At 31.8% G+C, this 24,549-nt stretch overlaps 1 protein-coding gene across 15 annotated transcripts in view; it reads right to left on the reverse strand.

Moving 5' to 3' along the window:
* The window catches only part of LOC143237638 (disks large homolog 1-like), a 262,734-nt gene that overhangs the window by 48,966 nt on the left and 189,219 nt on the right, over window positions 1–24,549 (reverse strand). For 11 of the 15 annotated variants that reach the window (XM_076477117.1, XM_076477112.1, XM_076477114.1 and 8 more), the window contains 7 exons: window positions 20,428–20,466; window positions 17,366–17,413; window positions 14,318–14,442; window positions 13,720–13,822; window positions 12,053–12,256; window positions 6,452–6,638; window positions 5,490–5,574 (listed from right to left, as the gene is read on the reverse strand). In XM_076477117.1, coding sequence (XP_076333232.1) covers window positions 5,490–5,574; window positions 6,452–6,638; window positions 12,053–12,256; window positions 13,720–13,822; window positions 14,318–14,442; window positions 17,366–17,413; window positions 20,428–20,466 — 791 coding nt within the window. The remainder of the gene's footprint in view (window positions 1–5,489; window positions 5,575–6,451; window positions 6,639–12,052; window positions 12,257–13,719; window positions 13,823–14,317; window positions 14,443–17,365; window positions 17,414–20,427; window positions 20,467–24,549) is intronic. The other 4 variants (XM_076477113.1, XM_076477120.1, XM_076477125.1 and 1 more) reach the window with 1 other exon arrangement.

Raw genomic sequence — 24,549 nt, forward strand, 5'->3', positions numbered from 1 at the left:
TAAAGAATGTTTTTAAGGAATCAATTAAAAACTTCTTATGCTGAACAAGTATGCCATATTTTTTATAATGAGATACCATGTATTCATAAAATAACAGGTCACCAAATGCATCTAAACATTCAACAACACTAGGGATTATAGATTGAGTAAAAAATGTGACTGAAAGTTTAAAGTTGTTTTTATGTTACTAAATTTTAAAACACTTTTATACAACTTGTCTGAGCAAAAAAAGGTGAATGTTTCAAGTTGATGACATAAAAAACTATTAACTTTTTAGACAGTTAATACTTAATATTTGTTTATAAGACTGTATATTACTTGTGCATCTCAAAATTGATAAAAAAACAAACACAGTGTAGTACAGTATATATGTTATTAAAGCTTTAAAAACCATTTTAAATTTAACTAACTTGTCCAAAACAGAGTACTCAAAAATTTAGAATAAATTAAGAAATCATCAACCCAGGTCAAATCTATCACATCACAAAATGAGACACTAAATAAAGGAAGCTGACAAAAACAGGAAATATTTGACAAACAAGCATTGTTGTTCAAATTTTCCATGCTCAAAACTGATATAACCAAGCAATCAGATCAAGTGGGAAGGCAACATTATGAGCAAGAAAATAAAGACTAAATAGACAGATGAAAATACAGACAAAACTGAATCGTTGTATCTGAAAGGAAGCCCACCAAGAACTTGTGAAATTATACAATCAGACACGTTTGTGGAGAAAGTGTTAAGAGTAGAAATCAATGAAGATCAAAACCACTACAAAACAGGAATAGTGTCATTAGAAGCTGTCATAAAAAAAAAAAATCAAATTAGGTAGATCCACTGCTATGATAAGTTACCAAAAATGGTGGAAATGTGGTTACTGCATGAGACAAAGACAATATCTGGTTATCTCATGAGACAAGAAGACAATATTTGGTTATCACATAAAACATGAAGATAATATCTGGTTATCATATAACACATGAGATACCATTTAGTTACCACTTGAAACAAGTCAATATTTGATTATCACAGAAAACATGAAGACAATATTAACATTTTCCTAAACTAAAAATATGTTTCCAACAATACTTACCTCTCTCACCCTTATAGTTATTACTCAACTGCCAGAGTTTCTTCCTTTGCCCATCTAAGCACTGGTCTGATGTTTTCTCACTTGCTCTAGTCTTTTATACCCCATTCAGTTGCCCACTGCAATGTTTATAACATGACACTCTCCACTTATATCAATGCACCCTCTATCTTGGTACTATATATAAGCACCTCACATTCAGATAATATTATCATTTTTTTTCAGACTGACTCAATCCCAGCCTCTAACAACAGCTCTTACTGGGGAGGTAGAGTGTGAAAGGAAATAAGTATTATTGGAAATACATTTCAATTTAGGAAAATATTAATTTCCAAAACATACCTACCTCTACTGGCACTTATAGCTAGAATTCCACATTGACAATATGGAAGGGTTGGTAAGGGCATTATTCATACAGAAAGCATCTGGATAAATTATGGGTGCGTCAACATAAGATTGGCACTCTAACGGGGGTAACAGCATTATATCTAGAACAGGTATTCTCTTCACCTGAGAGGTACTTCTTGTATCATGGGTGGAATTTTACATGAAGTATCACCACTACACACCATGCCCCAACAAGATAGCTAAGGTTCTACTACTTGGGATTAGAATTAATGGGTCAGGATGCATACATCTCACATTGGTGGGTAGGGGCCACTGAAATCACAATAAGAAAGTAAGCAACACTGAACTGGACAAACCTCCTCCTCAACCTGAAGAAGTGCAAAAGGCAACACCACAAGCTTGGAATGATGGGATCATTTATGCCTCACTCAATCAAATGAAACGGAACTTATCTGGTCTGAAACTATAAATGCTCATCTTCACTTTCTAGCTATGTAACACTTGCTCCCAAAATTATGAGAAGGAAAAGGAACAACTTTTCTGAACCAAAAACCATTCTGTCTTTGAAATTGTGAGGAAAGAGTAGACCCTCTTCCATGAACAATGTGCTAAACCAACATTGATCAAAAAAGAAAAGTCATGGGCACCCTAATCAGATAGCCAAGCATCAAATAAGAAGCAATATTATGAGTATGCTCCTGCATAGGCTGATGTCTCTCTTGCCAGCATCTGGAAAAAAAAAAGCATCCAGGGTCCCAGATAGGAGAGCTCCAAACTTCACTCTCTTCTCCAAGAATGGAAAACATTTACTTGAACCTTCTGGAAGAAATAACTTTGTCCACCACCCCAGCTACTGAAAACCAGCTGTAGTAATGCACTCTGGGGAGACCTGAAGAACAATGCTCTGGAAACACTGCAACAGGAGAACCAAGTTCCCTAAATTTTAAAAATAAACCAACCTCCGATTTATTCAACTTGATAACTGGGAGGAATGGGCAGGATCCCTTTTTGCTTTATTCATTATAGTCCATGAATGGCAGTCCAGCATAGTACAGTAATACCACCCCAGTTTGCCTAAGTAATCTAGATAAAGTATATTGTGTTAGTTGTTGCTAGTGTGGATTTGGTTTGATAAAAGCACACTTGTCTGGGTAATACTCACCACAGAGTGGGATCCTGCAAAAATAAAGTAAGGGACTCTGGAAAGTGAAGAAGAGACAATATTGGTAAAAATAATTCTCACCTCTTTTCATAATCTAGTGGATGTGGTTAAGATAAATACAAGGGGTGGGTGAAAGCCTTTAGAGGAAGATAATGCCAAACTATACAAATAATAAGAGATAAAAGTATGGCAGGAGGTCTACAAACCACTTTGCACAATGGCTTTCAGTAGGCAATTCAATTAGGCTTCTGAGGACATAAAAATGTAACAAATATAACTTGATAGACTCACAAAAGATTCCTTCCCTTTAAAGATTGCCCATAATAAAAAAGTAGTTGTTTAGCATTTCTAAAGGCATAAATTTAGGCAAAAAAACCCTTTACAACCCTCATTGAACAAGATCATGATCAAAATATGATCAGACATAAATGTGAGAAATAGTGAACAGATGAAATGGTAATAAGAATTTATTCCCTTCCTTGTTTGACAGTGTACTGGATAAGAAGAACCAGGCTGACGATGTAGAGAGAACAAGAATGTAGTCTGTAGACAAACAAAGCAAATCATCCCAACCATTGGTGTCTGTATGTCAGCAGTCATGAAAAATAAATCTTCAGGTAAAGGAGATGCATGGCATATAAGAGTCATGTCATAAACTGGTGTCAAGAAAGAACATATAACATAACCTTAAAATACCTGTTAGGTGACTGGAATGATCATTTGGGACTAAGAACTCAAAGCAACTTCAGGAACCCTGAAAAGAATGGGGACTCAAAGATCACGTTAAACAAGGAAATTATGTAAGATGCAAAATCTCTGTCAAACTGTCTGGTCAAAAAATGAGTTGTTGGAAGCACTTCTAGTCGAAATTTAGACATAAAAATTCACTGCCTTAATGAAGTGTGAAAAATCGTTTTTAACAGTAATACACTTATTTAAAAAAATACAATCAGGATTTTTACACTATATCAAAATAAACATAGGTTAATTTTTGATGTATTCAGAGATATCAGGTTTTTTTTTTTAAAGGACACTTTGAGCACTCTTAAAAGAAACAAGAGATAACACATTATTGATAGAAAAGATATATTACACTGTGAACGTTAATGATTGTTGTTTAAATTTACAGTTCTTTATATAAAACTAAAGTAGTCTAAACCTTAATGCTGCAATCCAAAAGCATAAAACAATGCAAAAACTAAAAACAGAAAATTTATCATATTTTATGAGATAAAAATTTCATCACTAATAGACCTGTTTATACAAATAACTTCTTTTATCTACCAAGCTTTTACTTATTGTTGCAATATCATTGTGTGTAACAAGCACCCATTAGACATTTTTTTCTGATTATATGGTTTTTCACTACGATCTGTGTTTGTATCTATGAATCTATAAAGTGTTGTACTCTTAATCTACATATGTGATGTGTAAAGTGTAAAAAAAGCAGAATAAGGCCTACTACTATAACTATAAATTGCAAGTACAATTAATTTATTATAAATTATCACCATAAATTTGGAATATACAATATAATAATGTTAATGTGCAAAACAGATCATGGCATTATCAGCACATGTGTGTTTAAATATATATTATATTCATATTGCATTAAAAGAAAAAAACACACGTGAATTTTACATCCAAATCTTTGATGAAATATAATTAAATTTAAAATTAGTGAGAAGAAAAATAAATCAAAAGTTTTAAAACAAATATCCAACACCAGGTCACAATATCATACAATGGATCATTATGCAATGTGCCTTGTTTTTTTTTAAGTACTGTCAGAAATAGGACCAAATTTTATGTTTTAACATAAATTTTGCCAGCCTCACATGCTTAGAAAGAAAAATAAAAGGAGCATATGTGGGTGCTCTAGCCCATGATGTCCCACCTCTTTATCACCTTTCTCTGTATGCAGGCACATGTGGGAAAGTGGTTGCTCACAAAGTATGTTTTTGTACATTTATTCATTTCTCCAAACAGACCAGGATTTATCAATCTAACATATAACTTCAGCAAAGAATCATAGCTTAAAAGGCATGTGTGAAAAATTATAGAAGGAAAATTCAAGCAAAGAGCACAAAAACTATTTTCAAGGTTGTGACTAGTTCTATTTATTATCTTTCTTACTATTTTTCAGGTATTACTTTTTTTTTTTTTCTTTTCTTTTTTTTTCCCCACTTTTGGCTGCAGACAATGAAAGGTAGTAAAGATATAAGATGTTGTGGGCAAGAGCAAATCTGCTCCTTTTCCATCTAAGCATGTGAAGTCAGTGAACCTGAGGTTAAACTGGATATGTAGTATTCTCTCAATGCAATTTGGGTCTCACTTCTCTCAATATCTTCAAAAATTGGGGAAAATTACATAATAAATCATCTATGATTTGGCTGAATTTTTTAATTATATTTTTCATTCAGTTATTAACTCATTTTTTCTTTTCATTTCCTATAGAATTAAATTATATTATATACTAGATAACTTATATGTATAAATTATATATATATATAAACACACACACATGTATATATACATAAACACACCTCATTCTAGTTCAATAAAATCTTAGTTTTCATGCATTTATCACATTTTTAATCGTATATACTCCAGAAATAAATAAAAATCTTTTAACATACACAAACCTCCACTAATTATTTTTGTTTAACAAATGATCTGTAAAATTCACCAAGGGACATTCTTTGATTTGGTTTAAAAGTATTAAAACTCAAAGTAGACATTGGAATGGTAAAAATAATTACAATATGTTCTTAATTTTTTTACTTTGACTAAATATATAAAACTAATATTTTACAGCAAGTAATAATAAATATATTTAAAGATAAAATATTTCATGAATGAAAGTAATATTCAATTTAACCGATTACCTGGTGATGTTTTCATCAGATAAAACTTTAGAAGGGCAGGTACTAGGAGGAGGCTCTTGGTGATATTCTGTGATTGAAACATTTGCTGGAAAATAAAACCATCATCCCATAAAATGTGTTAAACATTCAAAGCAACAGTTTTTTCCAAAATTATTTTATTCTGTAATATATTTCAATTCAAGTAACTTAAATATAAACATATTATGGCAGTTTTCTAAGAACTAATGTCTGAAGTTTCTCTTTACAGGGCAACTATCCATTGCTGACAAATAATATGATTAAAAGATAGTACATCAAAACTAAACAGTCTGAACATTATCAGGAGAAATATGTGTGTGAAGAAATGTAACAATATGCTACTTGATGGTTTTCATAACTGATATACCTACTAATTTCATCCTTTGTAATCAGTTTAGAATAAAATTTTAATTGGGTATTCAAACTATTTTTTTTTATAAATTTTTATGCAGGTATTACACACGTGTTTAAAACAATCTCATTTTCTAGACCTTAAAATGTTGTAAACATGTGATTAGATAAAGGTTACACACTGACAACAATTAAAAAAACTTGTACCACTTAGGTTCTGTGTCTGTGTCCTCTCCATGCAAATACCTTAATACTTACATGTTAATTATCAGTCTATATGAATACATTTTTAAATATAATTTTCACAGGATACTGTTTTAAATGCAAGCTTGAAGACATTTCATGATAAAAAAAAGTATTTTATCATCTAGGAAAGACAGACCATCTACTTTGGTAGAATGAACAGAAGAGAATAACCAATGAAACAAACTGGTAAACTCCAAAAGTGATTACAATACTGCAAAAGCTATGTAAGGAAATGAAAAATACAACATGGGAAAACATGTTTAAAATCTCACATTTAAAAATATCATAAGAAACAATGCATAAATATGAATCCATACAAGTTTTTAAAATATTCAATTTCTACTTACATGAAGGTGGAGTAATTGTGCTTGGATCTTGTTCCTGAAAAGACTGAGAAGCTGATGCAGGTATAGTATGGTTGATGAAGACTGAAGGTCTCAATTTGGCTATTGTCAGTACAACTCTGTCTGTTGTTGCCTTCAGTGTAGCAACAGCTTCTTCATGAGTAACATTTTCCAGATTCTTCTCACCAACCTTCAGTATTACAAAGAAAAAAGCATGCACAACAGTTAAGTATCCATAAAAAATTTATAATGACAATAAACTATTTGTAACAAGAGTTATCAACTGATAAACAAATCAATTTTAACAGTGGCAACACACACTATAAATGTAGCATCCTTTTGCTTTTATTTCCTTACATTTTCTTTTTCATGTCAAATTACTGTGACATCTTCAAAAACAAAATAATAATTACAAATTCATACATGAAAGAACATTTAAAAAGTGTAGTTACAGCTTTTTGGTACACTTTGTTATCATGCTAAACCAAGAATGTACAAAAGGTAATAACATATTCCACAAACTCGTATGTGTTATAAATAGTCTTCAGAGGAGAATGGTCCATTGGAGATGTTGCTTGAATCCCTCCTTTAGTAATATAATACTAGGCTTTAAACCTAAGTCATACATGTTATAAATGTCTACTAGAAAAGAAGGGTCCATGGGAGACTTTGATTTTATCCTCCTATGGTAAAATAACAGGAAGCTTTAAACCTGATCATGTTGTCTTACCAGCTAAAGAAAACAGAACTCATCCGGTCTGTAACTATGAACATTCATTCTTAAGCTCCAACTGTGTGGGCAAAGTACACTCCACTACTCTCCAGAATTATGGGGATGGGGAGGACATGGAACATGTTATGAATTATGAGAAAATAGTGGACCTTCTTTCATGAACTGAATCTATACTGATAAAAAAGAAGGGCCTGCATTACCAACCACATAGCTGAGCATCAAATCTGAACTGTAGACTGGTGCCACTCCTGCTGATATCTAGAAAAAAACATCTAGAAATCTGGGAAAACCTTCTTTCCACAACCTCAGTGACTGGAAATGGGGTAGTGATCTATTCAAACTGATGACTGGCTGAGACAGACAGGATCCCCTTATGTTCTACCCATGATAATTCACGAGTGGTGGTCCAGCATAATATTGTAATACTACTTGATGAGCTCCTAGGTGGTCTTATGATACATCTCACTTTTACAAGGCTGTTGTAGCTTGTATAAAGTATACTGAATAAATGGTTGCTAGTACAGAATTGGTTTTATAAAAGCACACCTGTGAGGGCAACACTTGCCTCAGAGTGGGATCCTGAGTAAACAAGGAAAGAGACCTTGAAAGGTAATAAAGAAAATACTCACCCCTTTATATAGTCTAGCAGAAACAGTTAAAATAGCTAAAGGAGGTAGACAAAATCCTCAGATGAATTGGATGTCAGCTTAGGCAAATAATGTGAGATAAAAGTATTGGGGGAGGTTCACATACCAGTCTGCACAATGAGCTCCAGCAGCAATTTAGGCCATTAAGAACAAAGAAATGTGACAAATCTCACCTTAAACAACAGCCCAAGAGAAAAGTTATTGTCTAGCATCTCTAAAGACATTAAAGCAGGCAACAAAACCTCCAAGACCTTCACTGAACATGACCACGATTAAAACCTGACTGGACAATGAAGTTAGAAATATTGACCAAATGAATAGGTAAAAATGACTTTAACCCCTTTTCCATATGACAATGTCTTGGGGAAGAATAACTCATCTGAGGTTGTAGAAAGAATGAGAAAGCAGTCTGTAAACAAACAGAGAAAATCATGCTAACTGGTGAAGTCAGCAGCAATGAAAATAAATCTTTGAGTAAAGGGGAATACACGGCATATAAAAGTCAGGGCACAAACAGGAGTTGAGAAAAAGACTGTACTGTAGTCTAAATATACCTGTTGGGTAACCATAATTGTCATATTGGACCAAGGACTCAAAGTTACTCAAGGAATCAGGAGAGTACAGGAGACTCAAAAATTAGTTAGTCAAAATAATTGAATGGTAGCTGATAAGGCTGGCTTAAACATGGTGACTGTAAAAGATGCAGCCTCCTCTCAATACATCATTGCTAATAAGCATATTATTTACAATGACAAATATTCATCTCAGAGTAAGCAAAAACTGAGACAGATAAATGGAAACCTTACAATCTTAAACCCCAGTGCTGTGGGAAAGACTGTATAATCTCCATCCCTGAAACTTGAGTTTCTGAATAGCTGGTCATACCAAGGCAGAACACAGCTGTCACCACAGAGACAGCTGAAAATAAAGTGGAAAATACTGCAGAAACTTGCAAGGTAGCATCTATTCTGTTTGGAGAATTATCAAGGATTGAGACAAGTGACCTGCTATAACAGACATCACCCTTGGAACAAGGCAAGTTAGTAGGGTGATAAGATTGGAATGGTCACAAGAAAAAAGGTCCAAAAATTAAAAACAAGAAGACCTTAACTGAGTGCCTCCTTAATAAAAAACCCAAGATACCACCACAGTACTGGCAGAGTGAAGCCTGATGAATTTACTCTTAATAAGCTCAGACCATGAGACATTCACTGCCTGTTTAAAAGCAAGAAAGACTAAAACATTGTTTAAGGAAACCTCTTTATCTGTGCACAGACTCGAGATTTCCTGACCGTCAGTAAATGCACTTCATCTGTGAAGCAATGCATTCATTAAAAGATGGAACTCTGGACAAGATGGCAGTAGTGGAATCCATATCACAATAGTATCCCTACTTAACAACCCCTCAAGATTGAAGGATGATCCCGACTAATAAAATAGAGAAATCGGTGAATTGATGTTTACGATCACTTGGTTGCATAACGACCATAAAAAGATCTTGTGCTATTGTCCCAAAGGCATAAGAAATTTGAGTGATACCCACGTCCTAGAAGTAAAAGAACCATCCATGCAATGGTAGAAGGAGAAGTAAATAAGACATCTTATTCCATAGAACTGAGCCTGATGGGAACCAACTGATTCCAACTGAGAGATAAGATAAAAAGAGAAAAAAAATACTCAAATTGATGGCATATGGAATTGGAGCAAGGATAGATGTCTCAGCCCTGAAAATGAAACCTGCCTTATTTCTGAAAGCAGAATCAGAATGTGATGTTCTGACAACTGACAAAATAGTGCCAGCAAAAATCAGTTACTCATGGAATGGTGTGTGTGCAGTGTGATGGAATGGAAGTGATGAGGAAAGTAATGTGATATAACAGAACCCATGTGAAGGTGATGTGAGTCTGAAGGTAAAAACCTTGAATGAAAGTGCCTGACCATTTTGCACAATAAATGCCAATAGAGGTGGGACTTCAACACTGTGGGAATGTGCAGTTAGGAACTGAAAACAGCAAACATGGACAAGTACAATCCCAGTAAAAAAAAGTAAATTCAGATTGAAGAATGAGTATTATGTAAACCTTGGAGAATTTAACCACGGATAAAGCTGTAAAAGATTAATGATTGGACCCTAATCTCCTGTTTGCACAGGCCCAACAGGAATAAAACCTTGAAAGAATTTGCACAATTTACTCACTATCTCCAGACCAGTCAAACTCTAAACACTGTTAGTCCTAGAACTAACTTCAAAATTCTGATAACCTGTGAGAGATGAAAACTCCACAGGTTGAGAGCATATGAGAAGTGAAAATATGAACTGAATGATGAATCTTGGCTCTGGATCCATGACTAAGGTTACCACAGATCCAAATATTCTTGGAACTGACCCACCAAAGACCCCAAAGATATACAATAATCAACCACACTTCTGGCAATGATCCAACTGTGCAGTAGAACTCTTGGATGTAAACAGAATCTATTTTCAGGACCATTGTACTGAGAAGCTGATGTTGAGGGTCAGGACTCCTGAATAGGGATAGAACCATGACCCTCTTTAGGAGCTAATGAAATTTCAAGACTACAACAACAACATGAAGGAATCTAGAACCAGAAAATTGAACAAACAGGCATGCTAACAATGGATCCAGTTCATCATCAATGAAATTGGTGATCCTTAGAGTCATCCAACACAAAAGTGAAGGGTAAACAAAGTGGTGGATTTTAGAACTGGAAGACCATAGACTTATTCTGCCCCATCATGGGTCATAAATTTATTAAAGTTAACTGCAAACTTTACTTTAGAATCATGAAATTCAAGCAGCAGAAATATTATTTGAGAGTCAGAAAATGCTTCCCTCTGGTGGTGGTATGCTAAAATCACAATGTTTTGACAACATTTCAGAAAAGACATAAAGTTCCTTCACATAAATGAGAAGTAAACCTTCCCACATGAACAATAATAATCCATGGTTGGAGAGAAAAACTTATAATTCACTCCAGACTTTTCAGTCATCAAGTAAGGAACAGGCTTAAAAACAACTGGGGAAAAGCCCAAAACATCACACTCTCAAAGTACCAACAGAAGAAGAAAAAATCAAAGCAGCTTATCCCAAACTAGCTTTTTTTTAATGTTGATTGGAACAACCTTTTGTGAGGTTTGTTTTGTTGGAGAAGAGCAACATTGGGCCATCCACCATATCCAGACAAAGGAAATCAAACCCTGGACCCCAGTACTGTGAGTCTGCAAATTCACAACTGTCCCACACAAGAAGTAAAAAAGAAGGTGCAGGAAAAAAGTGAATCTAAGTTCCCTTCAAAATGTCGAGGATCACCTTCAACTGCAGTCTCAGCCCCCCTTAGAGGACCACCACAAATCAAAATATATATCTCCATCTCACAACAAATAAAATCACCAAAAGTCTTAACCAAGAGTTACTCTCCCCATTCCTGATTGTTATGTGATGCTAAATACCCGAAGTGAGATAGGAAAGACCTGATTTTGTCTCCATACCAGAAATAATAATCTGTGAATTCATGTCGTAAATCAGCTTGCCACATGGAATAAAAAAAAAGTTATTTTTATTTTATTATAAAAATCAACTAGATAACACTGATAATGGCCAAAGTATCTCCTAACAATTGTAATAATGGGAAACTTGTTAATGACGTTTGTTTTAGAAAAAGTGATAGTATTATCTGAATGAGGTGCTTATATAGAGTACCAGGATAGAGGATGCATTGATGTTAATAGAAACTGTCATGAGACATATACCACCAAATACAATTAAGACATAAAAGACTGAAGTAAGCAAGAAAAATATCAGACTAATACTTGGATGAAACAGGAAGAAACCCTGGCAGTCAAGTAATAGTGTAAATGTGAGAGGAGGTAAATATGTATTGGAATAATTTATCTAAGAGCAAGATATCTTCCCTCCCCCTTTTTATGTATGAAGACATATAACAATTCTGTCTGGGAAACAAAATAACATCAGTTTTTAAGGCATGCATGATTGTTTCTCATTTTCTTAATTAAATTAAGTATATCTAATTAATAAGTTACTTTGATTATTTAAGGTGAAAGTTAACACGACACAAGCAGGTCTGCACCACATAACACAAGAAATATTAAATTTTCATAAAGACAAAGAACGATTAGAGTTTTAATTACAAGTAAAATGTATATGAACATAAGAAATTCTTTGTTGGAATGAGATTACTTACAGCTACCAGTTTGTCCCCTACATGGATATTTCCTTCTGAATATGCTGCTCCTCCCTCCATAACTTTAGTGATGTAAATACCATTGTCACCTGAGATGTGCTGATTTCCTATACCTCCTGCTATGCTGAATCCTAAACCCTTGTTTCCTTTTACCAGCTCCACTTCCATAACATGTCGATTATGAAGTACTCTACGTTTCACAAACTAGAGAAAACAATAATAAGAAAATATTTTATTTACTACACATCTATAATATTGGTAGCAAAAAGTGATCACAATCTATATATTACTTTTGAACAATTCAACAAAACTGTAAATGCTAAGTTTTAGCCCAGTGTTTTCTGCTAACTAAAGATCAATCTATAGTAATTTTAACTTAGTCTACTGGTACATATATTGCACCAATAATAAAATCCTTTCATGGTTTAGTTAATATTTAAAAAACATTAACAAACAAATAAATGCTTACATCAAGCTTTAAGGCCAAGAAGTAAGTTAATATATATACAAATATATATAAAAAAGGTTAATACATTAAACTTTAGAGAAGCTGCAGTTCAATAATAAAACTGCTTCACTGCATTTTTCCCAGGAATTTTCTTAATGCTAAGATACTACTGAAATATACATTACTTTATTTTTCAATGAGAAAAAAATAAATGTAGAAAATCTCTTGCTTGAAAGAAGGCTCAGACAGAGGAGAGTGTACTTGAAAGGCATCTTTAATGGACTGCCTCTGTCTTAGTTTTGAATGACATTTTTAAATACTTCACCAGAAATGACGAAAATCTGTGCTAGTAGCTCAAAACATTGTTCAAAACTTCTTAGATATATACAGTCCCCTAACAATACCTTTCAATAGTAAGACATGCTTTTATTACAGCTGATGTATGACCAGAGTTTCTGCAAATACATAGTTTTTTAAATTTTTATCACTATCTGCTTTAAAAAAAATAAACCAAAAGCTTAGCAAGCAATTTACAGAATAAAAATGGAATGTAGTGCTTAAGAGCTTGAAGTTCTGTGAATTTTACAATAACTGAAATAACTTTAAAAAAATACATGATTATGTTTTATGCATTATCTAATTTATTACTATTCTATCTTTACACATTAAATATTTTCATTCAATACTTATTTCTTAAAAAGAAATATTTCCACTACCAATAATATTTATTGTAAATTAGGTTTTCAAAAGACAAAAAACAAAATAAAATTCATTAGCCAAAGAAAGTTCATTTTGTTTGTGTTAAGCACAAAGTTACACAATGAGCTATTTCTGTGGTGTCCTGCATGGATATAGAAACCTACATTTTAGTCCATAGGTTTGCCACTGTGTCACTAGGAAGCAATCAATGAATGTACAAGAATCATACACCTACATAATAAAATTAAAAATATACCTTACAGGACACTATAGAAAGTAAATTAAATAAAACTTTAAATACATAAAATAGCTAATTATACAAAAGAAAAATGAGCCCCAGCTTTCAGAGATGCCTAGTTCTTATAGATGTCATGTTTAGACAAAGGCTATACAAGATGCATTTACCTATGATCAAAATTCAAATTTTTAATACTGTCACTTGAAAGATTGAAATTAAACCAAGTGGAATGTATGAATATGACAAAAATATAGAACAATATGTTAACACAAACTTCCTTACCAAATGTACAGAGTTTCCTGCATGTTTCAGAGCTTCTACAGCAGCAGAATGAGGAACATGAAGTAATTCGGTGTCATTTACTTTGATTATAATATCATTTACCCTGAGGAGAAAGAAGAAAAAGTCATATGATAGTAATGTAATGCAGGTGTTTAATTTAATTATGATTTTTTTTCCATATCTAAACAAATATGGAAATTAATATTTCTTAAACTTTCAAAATGATTATTTGTACAAGTGTCTAACTTAGTAGTATCTTCAAAGTTACTATCTATAAAAATGAAACTAACCAAAATTTAAAACTAAAGAAGTTTTTAGATAAATATTAAAATTCTGCATTATCTTGATGAGTCATCATTTTTTTTAATATGCTTGTTAATTAAACCATGTCAAAAAAACTGCTTTACTAAAAAAATTAATTTTTCATCAATTTAATACCATACATAAATATATTTTAATGAATTCTGACTTAAAATATTTTTCAGAAGTTGTCATTAAACTTAATGATGAATCCAGAAGAGATTCATAAAATTGTTTCAGTAAGAATTGGATTTGAAATACGTAATTATTAATAATTATGTAACTATTAATAACATACTTCAATCTACCATCAGCAGCTGCTCCTCCTCCAGGAATAAGTTTAGTGACGTAAATGCTTGGATCATCATTAATGTGCGGATTGTCAGTGCCACCTGCTATACTAAACCCCAAGCCTGTTCCACACTGCCAGAAAAATAACACAACAACAATATATATATACATTTTATAAACTACATATAACTGCTCTCAATTATTAAAGTGTGTGTGTGTGTGTATATATATATATCAATTTAGCCCAAAACAATTAAAAGTGGTTAAAGTATCAGAACAATAAAACTTATGATTATTTAATTTGATTAACCCTCTTTTTTGTAAAAAAATTGAGCTGTAAAATGATTTAATTCAATTTAGTATGGTGAATATTTACTACAATATAGCATGTTCTCATGCATAATAGTAAGAACAAATAAAAAATACAGTACCTTCTGTACTTTTGCATTTTACAACAAAAAGAGTGGCCAGTGTGTCATGCATTACTTCTCATCATTAAAGAGAAATATGGAATACCATACCAAGAATATTACTACTTCTTATGAAAACTGAGAATGCAAGGTTATATCTAATACATTAACATTTGTTACTAATGTGAATGATGCAATATTGTGCCTTGGCTATAGTTACTTGTTATTAAGGTAAAGGATGCAGTTTTGAAACATGAAGTTATACCTGCTATTTAGGGTGGTTCAGACTGCAATTTAGTTTTAGGTCAATTTTAAGATATACTTACTAAATACCATGACCAAAAGAACTAGTTTGAACCGAAAAACTGAAATCCGTTTGAGAATACCAGAATATTATTTTTGAATAGACTTCATTATAAAAATGTTTAATGAAGATCAGAACATTACTTTATATTGAAGCTATCCACCTTTAATAGCTCTTGCTAATAGCTTAATGAATAAAGAGGTTAAGTATGTTATATTAAGACATTTTTGGAGCTTTACTATAGTGTTACAGTCTATGCCATCACAACAGTCCTGTAGTAAATTTTACATTGCAAACAATGGAAAATCTATTGTAAGACTGTTATGTCCAAAGTACTCCACTTTTCCCTCCTACTTTCCATATTCCATCCATACACTAGAGTGATAGTTACCCATCATAAGTGTCAACAGTCTTATTGTACTGAAAATACATTTAAAGAATTATCTTGGTGAATTCATACCCTATTGGTGTTTGTTTCCAGATGATGATCCCACTTGATTATGTTGCATCATACTGCCCAATACTAATGAATGGTTTTTGTTACTATCCTTGATTTTCAGGGATTGTTAATTGATACAAGATTGCACACTTTATTTGCCATAGTTGGGGCTTTAAATTATTGTAGATTTCTTTTTGGATGGTGTTGGTTCTTCAGGTTGATTCATATTCGTTTTTTTAATGTTATTAACTACATCAAATATCCACAGATTGGAGATTCAGAAGTTTTATGATCCAAGTGTATTAATATTGTGTTTCAGAAAAAAAAACTGATACATAATATTTTCAAAAGTGATCAGTTTTTGGCAGCAATGCACTTCTTATGAATTTCCAAATAATTTCAATAAGTAGTTTTGACATGTATATATTTACCATTCCACTGAGACATTTTACTGGCTGTGGTCATCACATGATTAATGAGCTTGAATACTCTAAATAATTTTAATATAAGGTACTCAATCCTTTGTTCTATTACACATTCATCAACATGCAATATATTTATGTGAAAAAAACTCAGAATATTAAATGAACCAACAAATATATTAGGTTGTCCAGAAATAAATGTTCATTCTTGAACTGTAAACTTTGGAAAAGTATAAACAAGCAGTGTAAAACATGCTATAATCAAAAAAAGCATCATTTGCTTCAACACACTTTTGCCACTGTGTAACAATGCTGTTTATGCCCCTGCTGTAGAAATCAGAGTTTTTTATGGTCAATTAACTCTCTGAGTGCTTCTTCTGCAGCTGCCTGGCTTTCAAAGAGTTTATTGTTCAAAAAGTTATCAAAGTGCTTGAAAAAATGAAAATGTGTAGGAGAAAGGTCTTGAGGAATAAGGTGGATGAGGCAGAACATCAATTCCAATTTCATTCAATATTCAGAGCATCATCCATGACAGGTCTCATAATGCCAGTTTTGTTGGTCTTCGGTCAGCTCATGCATAACCAATTTATCCATTTTTTCGTTTTTCAATCACACTCAGGTGGTTGGCAATGCTTCATTTTCTTGTGCCGAGCTTTTCTGTAAGCTTACATACTGTTGTGTGAGGGTCTGTCTGAACTGCTTCCCTTAATGTGTTTTCATCTAAGGATAGCTTCCTTCCAAGACCTTTGTGGTCTTCTAAATTTTCATCTCCATGTCAAAACCTTTGAAACCAACACTGAACTGAATACCTGATTGATGTTCCATGTAGTTTGGTAGCTTTTCATCCAAGTTTGGAATCACAGAAGAAAATCAGACAAAAATCCTTATCCATGCTGCCTTGGAGGTTGCGAAACTTACTATGAGTAGAATTGAAACAGCAGACAATTAAGACACTTTGTGAGCAACAAACATTGGATTAAACCAACTAACCAATGATAAGGTACTTAATATTCAGGTTCTAAATGTCATTGTGAGAATTCTGAAACTTATTTCTGGACAATCTAACACACTGAATTTTTTTAGTAAAATATTTCAACTTGGGTGAAAATGAAGATGAGTTTTATGAATTATGAAGAATTACATAGATTTGTTTTTGCCCAAATATTACATTTTTGTGACAAATGGTTTAAATTTACTAAGCTTAATTTTCTCATTAATTACAGCCACAAGACAATTATAAATTATGACAACAGATACTTTAACATATGGTTATTTTTACTGCTCTTAAACCACAGTTAAAATAAATTAGGTTATACTCTAAAACATAAATATTTTCTCTTTCTTGTAAAGAGAAATGTTTTCCAGGCATAAAAACTTATTCCCCCCTTTTATTAATATTTTTTTTACATTTCTGTACATACAGGAACATAAAAAGTAGTAATTATCATGGAAAATTTCACACTTGAAACTTTGCACTTACCCTTTCCAGAGAAATCTCTTCATATTCCCAATCTCCATCACTATTGACCTTTTAGATGATTAAATAACCAACAGATCAAGTACTTTCCAAGATTACATCAAATATATCATTTAAAAATAAATATATTATCAATTATGTATGCAGATGAAAATGTGTTAATATATCAGCATTTGAAAACAATCATATGATAACAAAATTCAAATGCTTAAGTGTTTCTTGTTAAAACTACTTTTAAAAATTACATATTTAAAAGTAAAGGGTAAACATAAAATCACTTATCCTTTTCATAGTAAACTAATCCAGTAATATTCTTCCTACAGAGACAATCATATACAAATAATTAGCAAACAAACACAGATCACACTGTTGAACTGAGCTAAATATATGGTTTTAGCTCCCATTTGCTGATGCTTGTTAGTCAGACCACCTGTAGTTCACTCACTCAGTTAGATTAGGTAAAATCATTAGTTTGCACAAAAAATGCTTTAATTAGCAACAGTTTGACATTGGTATGACATAAAATTGGAATACAGAGTTTCAACAACATATTGAATATGTATAATGCATTGCTTTAGTTGGTCAAAATTTTAAGCTGCAAAGAGCACTCAAAGCATGAAATTATAATATAGAAAAAAAAAGAATATCAGATTCTCTAAGCTGCAAAACTACATATATAAGAATAAATCTCTTATAGAGAAATATCTTAAGAACCTAATTTCACCAATAATACAGATTTTTAAAATCCAATTTGCACTTTCATGGAATGTAATCCACTAGCTTATTTTTAACAGCAAAATCATGATCAGGTAATGTAGTAATAAATTAACTTGGCAATACACATGAAAGCAAACATAAACTGAGCTTAAGTATGCCCAGTAAGCAGTTACACTTCTAATAGAGATTCTTTAGATTTCTTTTAACAACTGAAACAATTACTATTTAAATTTTTATTATATCAGTTAAAAACTACTAATCCTTCAGTGATTTACATGTGAAACCAAAATTAAGCCTATTTATTTTGTTACTTCAATAATTTTTACATTAATATCACAAAATGTGAAAACAGAGACCACATAAAAATCTTTGTATATACTATAGTTATGTAATACTTTGCCTCATATATTATAATACCCTCATGATAATGATTTTTGAAAAGAGTGACAAAAATATAGTTGTAAAAATTAAAAAATGAGTAGCTCAATAACCATACAAGTCAAAGGATAGATGACTGAATAGTCATACTTGAAAACTATTTTATGAAATCTTCATAAACAAACAAACAGACAAAAGGGTAAATGATTGTGTAGCAAAATTAAAAGTTGATGAGCAGTAGAAAAACTGGTCTTTTTAACAGCTCTACAAAAAGCTAAACAAGAGAAATGTTTGGAAGCCTTAGGCAATATGGTTCGGTCTTTAAGAAAAGAAATGAATTTTTGATTTGTTGGGTAAATAAGTAATGATATGTAAATTTATTTGAATAGATGGGTAAAAGAGAAAGACAGTAGTTAACTTGTATGTAGTTGGCTAGAGAATGATGAACAGTATGCTACAATAGTCACAAACAATGTAATAGTTTAGCTTTGTCAGAACTATTTTGCTGATCATTTAGGTCATACAATTAACCATGCAGAAACTACATAAAATACTCATGCAAATCTTATCACAATTTACTTTATATCTAGTAAAACACAAAATAAAACGTTTTGGAGTATTAAAAAGAAATTCAAAACACATATGTCTACTGTGTACCATTCTAGAGACAACCATAAGTACACTGGACAAAAATAGCCTATCTCAAGCTAGAACATACACCAACATAATGTAAAAATCACAATGTAGGATATAAATATATTCACATCAAACATGACACAGTTTTCTAGAAAACACAGCAGTGCTACTCCAATTGTTTAATATTGATTAAAAGGTTTTAATGTGTAAATCTTAAATAATCTATCATTTACATTGTATTTATAACTTTTATACCAAAGGCTGGCTTCTACAAGATATTACTTGCTAGAAACAAATCATCTTATGTGGCATGCTAGAATCTTTACAACAGAAAATGTGACTGTTTGACCAATAACAAAGTTAAAATGCATATTATAAGTACTAGAAATGACATGACAAATACATGTGTGTGTGTACATTAGGTAAAACTCTTACAGACTTTCATAATTTCAATGTTCAGGATTCATTTGCCCCAAATTATTTCTGTTAAGCTTACAGGGACAACAATATACAATTATTCACTGGAAACCTGCATAACTGAAGTAAAATAATTAGTTTCCACTTTCAAATTAAATTTGATAAAAGAATGATTTTGGTACCATGTGCAAATTATTCATATTTCTATACTTAAGATTGAGTTTTCTCTTTGAAAAGATTCATTCAACTTTTTCACTATTTCAGATGATCACTGCTCATTCTCCAAAAATTAAAAATGAATTCCATTTCTTTCCCTAAGAGAGCTTTCATAGTAAACATAATGTATTTATAATACAAAATATATTACGCTACTGAGCATTAAATAACATATGGAGCTGTCAGTTTGTATTATATTAGGCTATCACCCCCTCTCTTAAAACCTACAAATAAACTTCGAAATGAAGACCCACACTAAATATTTCAATTAATAACTACAGTGATAATGAGTCTGACTAGACAACCTACTAGAACACAAAAAACAATACATCATTAATGAAACTGCCTGTAAAATCATACACCCAGTGAGTTTATTCCTAGCTTATATACAATAAAAAATTTTAAAGATAAAGAATGTTGTCCTGTCAGATCCGTTGTTACTGAAATTAGTAGCTGCATTCAACCTATAGAAATGTTTGGCTATCCCAATTTAAATAATTTATTGAATTTGAATGTGTTATAACCTAACATTTAGCACTCACAGTTACAAAATCTAAATAAAATTTATATAAACATGATAACATAATATATAATCTTAGAAATGTATAATTGTTTTAAAATTATACATTACTGAAAAAAAAACTTTATCAATACTTCAAAAAATTCCAAAGAGTCAATAGAAAGAAGATATATTTACTCACATCTCTGTCACAACCTCCACCTAAGAGTGGTGTATGAGCCTACAAAAATGAGAAGATGGCAAAACTATGTTTCTGCATATGAACAGAACCTGTACTTTAATAAATAAATAAATGATATAAAATATTATAGATTTAATCACTGAAGTTTAATAGATAAATAAAAGTCACTTAACATGAAAATCATCTAAGATAAAAAAAAAGACTTAATACACATTCATAAAAACATTGTTATTTTTTTTTGTGTATTTCTTTCTTATTTTTATGTATAGCATACTAGAAACTCTTAACAATGTTTACTAGAAAGCACAGTTGTTTCACTTCAGTTGATAAGGTGAGAGTTTCAGATTTATTATTTTAAAGCACACTAATCACTCATCCACTCCTGAGACTGAACCATCAAGAAACAATTTGTATTTATGCCAAAGCTGTTCAAATGTAGAACTTTAAAAATGATTTGTGCAAATTAAAACACATTGATGGCTTAACAATACATTACAATTATTTTAATGAAATAATTTTAACAAAGTGTGTATTATCTCTACAAATATTTTTTAGAAATTATTTTATGATTGTTTCTAAAGGAAATTAGGCAATTTCAAGGTTTTGTACACAAGTTGAATTTTTAAGAAAAAAATCTTTTAGAATTACATAAAGTGTGAAAAAATATCTGAAAAACATTTCAACTGAAATATATTTATGCAGTTTGTTGAAACGTGTGCAAAGTTATTTGTGAGATACCTGCACTATCCATCCCTAACTTTTAAGTGGCAGATTAGAGGAAAGGTATCTTGTCAACACCATCCACAATCAACTCATGAGATACTCTCAGCAAATACTGGGATTTCACTATCATTCTAATAATGCAGCCACTGACCCAAGTGCAAGGCACAATTTATTTTTTCAGTGTCAATGAGACACAAACCAGGGAATCTTGCTTGGTACATATGTGTATATATCTTTTTTTTACTTTTTAATGTAATAAGTAACTAAACTTATATCTTTATAAAAGGTTTCTTCTAATAACGTCGAAAATAAATGATGGTGATATATATTTATTGTTGAGTTATACAGTTTCTAATACTCACACACTTAACATTAAAATTTCCTTTACATGATTTAAAACTGTACACAATGAATGATAAAGAAGAGAGGAAACTTCTCCAAGTATCTTATGATTGCCTTAGACACACCGATATGATCTCTTAACCAGTATAACAAAAAATACTACATAACAAGATCTTAAAGTGATGTACTATTCACATAAGTTGTAGCACTTTTTTAATACATAAATATTATAATAATGTTAAAGTGTTTGAAGGTAGAAATAGCAATATACCCTCAAAACAAATATAGATATAACAACATAAAAATGGTCACAATGGTGAGTATGAAACTATGTAATTCACAGAACATGGTTTTTCCTCTATTTTACACAAACATAGTTACACACTACTTCAGATAAAAACATCTTTGGTGATGTGTATACTTTTCCTTACAAGCACTTACTTTTTTGCACATGTAACTTTCATACATTTTAATTTTAGCATCAATGGTAATGATATGCTCCCTAGTTAACATAATAATTTATTACAGGTGTCAATGGTAAACCTTGAAGTTTTATTATAGAGACAATTCCCTATGAGCTCTTTAATGAAGCATATGCTTGTTATGTGGGGCAACAGTATGTTTTTTAACCCACTGACTACAGCTGCTTTAAACACATGCAGAATTTTTATACGTTGTACAACACACAGGGTATACTCACATTTAACTGCCATGGGGTGGACTGTGCCCTGTTCGCTAAATTAGCACTTAATGGGTTAGTGTGTGTTTTGTACTTACATAATAGAGGTTTTTTTCCAATAAACTTTTCAATCTACTTAGCAGTCTTATGTTTGTTTACATAAGTTACACACTGTATAATTTTGTGGCACATAGTGAACAACAAAGTGCTTGAATAAACAATTTTATTCTCTCTCTGCAAGTTCAGATTGGTCAAAACCATCAAAGTCAATTTTTCTTTAAAATGTTTGTACATAGGTACTATCTTCATCAAGCTGTTCCTATTTGCCTATCAATCTAACTGATAAACTAGAGGACAGGCACTTATGACCCTTAGGATATCCCTGTCTAACCAAATAGTGGTATTTGACAGTCATTTTTGCAGCACACCAATGATCCTAAAATGTAGAGCAAGTTTTACTGCAATGGAATGTGAATCTTGAACATGAAAATTTACATACAAATCAAATGGCCATACATGGCTTTGAACCATACAGAAGCAAATAATTTGTATTTAATATTTTTGACAAAGCTACTAAGACTATTTCCTACCATTGCTATTTTGAACTATTGACCAGATGGAAAGCAGCCAGTCAACTGTATTCTACCATCCATGCTAAGAGACTGACTATCCCTGTTATAACATACACATAAGAAACAGTGCATAGAAATAAGTGAAATGTTTAGTTCTAACATATTGTTTTTCCCATTAGCCAGCCAATGGACAAGGAAGAAGTTATAAAACTATAAGATATCAATGCTTTCAAAAAAAAAGAAAGAAAGAAAATACTTTAGATTCATCTCCACAAGAGTCCAGTCAGTACACATACAACCTAAAATACTTCTATTTATAATTATACCACATACCTTATGCCAGTTAAGTTATTTTAACATATTTCTCTTACATTTTCAACATATTATGTAAAATTTAGATTCTTCCATACAAATCAAGTTTCAACATATTTGGTTTATGGAAATATGGAACTGCTAAAACTTAAGAAGGGTTGTTGTTGTTTTTTGGAATTTCGCACAAAGCTACTCAAGGGCTATCTGTGCTAGCCGTCCCTAATTTAGCAGTGTAAGACTAGAGGGAAGGCAGCTAGTCATCACCACCCACCGCCAACTCTTGGGCTACTCTTTTACCAACAAATAGTTGGACTGACCATCACATTATAATGCCCCCACGGCTGAAAGGGCGAGCATATTTGGCTCGCATATTAAGGGGATCTGATTGAAGTGTTTACGATTACAAAGGAAAAAAAGAGCAGTGATACATCATCTTTTTTTTTCACCTTTAACAGTGAGAATGATTGGACTAGGGGACACAAATATAAATTTTAGCAGGGTAGGAGTTATCTTCAGTTAATACAGTTTCATTTTTTTCCAACAAGATAGTGGTTGGTCTTTGGAATAGGTTACCTTTGAATGTTATAGAGGCAGTAAATTTATGTAAGTTCAAGAAAAAGCTTGATAAAAATATGAATGATAAGGACTCATTTCAAGATTTTTTATTTTATTTTAATTTAGTTTGGAGGATGGAAAACTTGAGATAGACCATATTGTACCAGAAAAGTATGGTATGTTAAAAGTGTGATGTGTAAACATGGTGTTACAAAATTGCAAAAACATAATTTATACTTTTAAAGATTCACACTAACATCTGTTAATTCACCATTTCTTAAGCTACATGACACCAGGGAATAACTCGCTGCCTTCTGAAACTGTTGCAGACTGATAAGATACAAGTACAACAAAAAACTGTTACAATTTATATAAGAATAGTCTGTCAGTTTTTCATTTGCTTGTTTTAATGCAATTCCTCAGGCCAGTATGGTTGGTTTGTTTGTTGAAATTTGCACAAAGCTATATGAAGGGGGCTAACTGTGCTATTTGTCCCTATTTTAGTACTGAAAAACAAGAGAGAAGGGAGCTAGTCCTTACACAGACGACTGGTTAAGAAACACTATGTTAGTGTACCTTGTAAAACTTTATTTTTTGACTGACTGTTCACATTTCCTATTCCAAAAAAGAAATTTTAACATGAATGTAATCATAATGAAAAGTAAACAAACAGATTTAAGGGTTAAGACATTGTGTTGACCTTACTTTCCCAAGCTACAAATCAACATTTTGAGGCTATTAAAAATTATGATATTTCACAAAAAAAGGTGATGTCAGCCTCATGAATATTTGTTGAGTTTCAAGTTTATTTTCATGGTCATTCATCAGTGATGTAACTCACTGAAACATGTATGAGCATTAAGTTTCAGCATTTTCAAAATTAAAACAGCAGCTTCAACTCCAACAAAATAGTTATTTTTAATGTACCACCTTAAATAA

This window comes from Tachypleus tridentatus, chromosome 13 (assembly GCF_004210375.1).
Source record: "Tachypleus tridentatus isolate NWPU-2018 chromosome 13, ASM421037v1, whole genome shotgun sequence".
Taxonomy (NCBI): domain Eukaryota; kingdom Metazoa; phylum Arthropoda; class Merostomata; order Xiphosura; family Limulidae; genus Tachypleus; species Tachypleus tridentatus.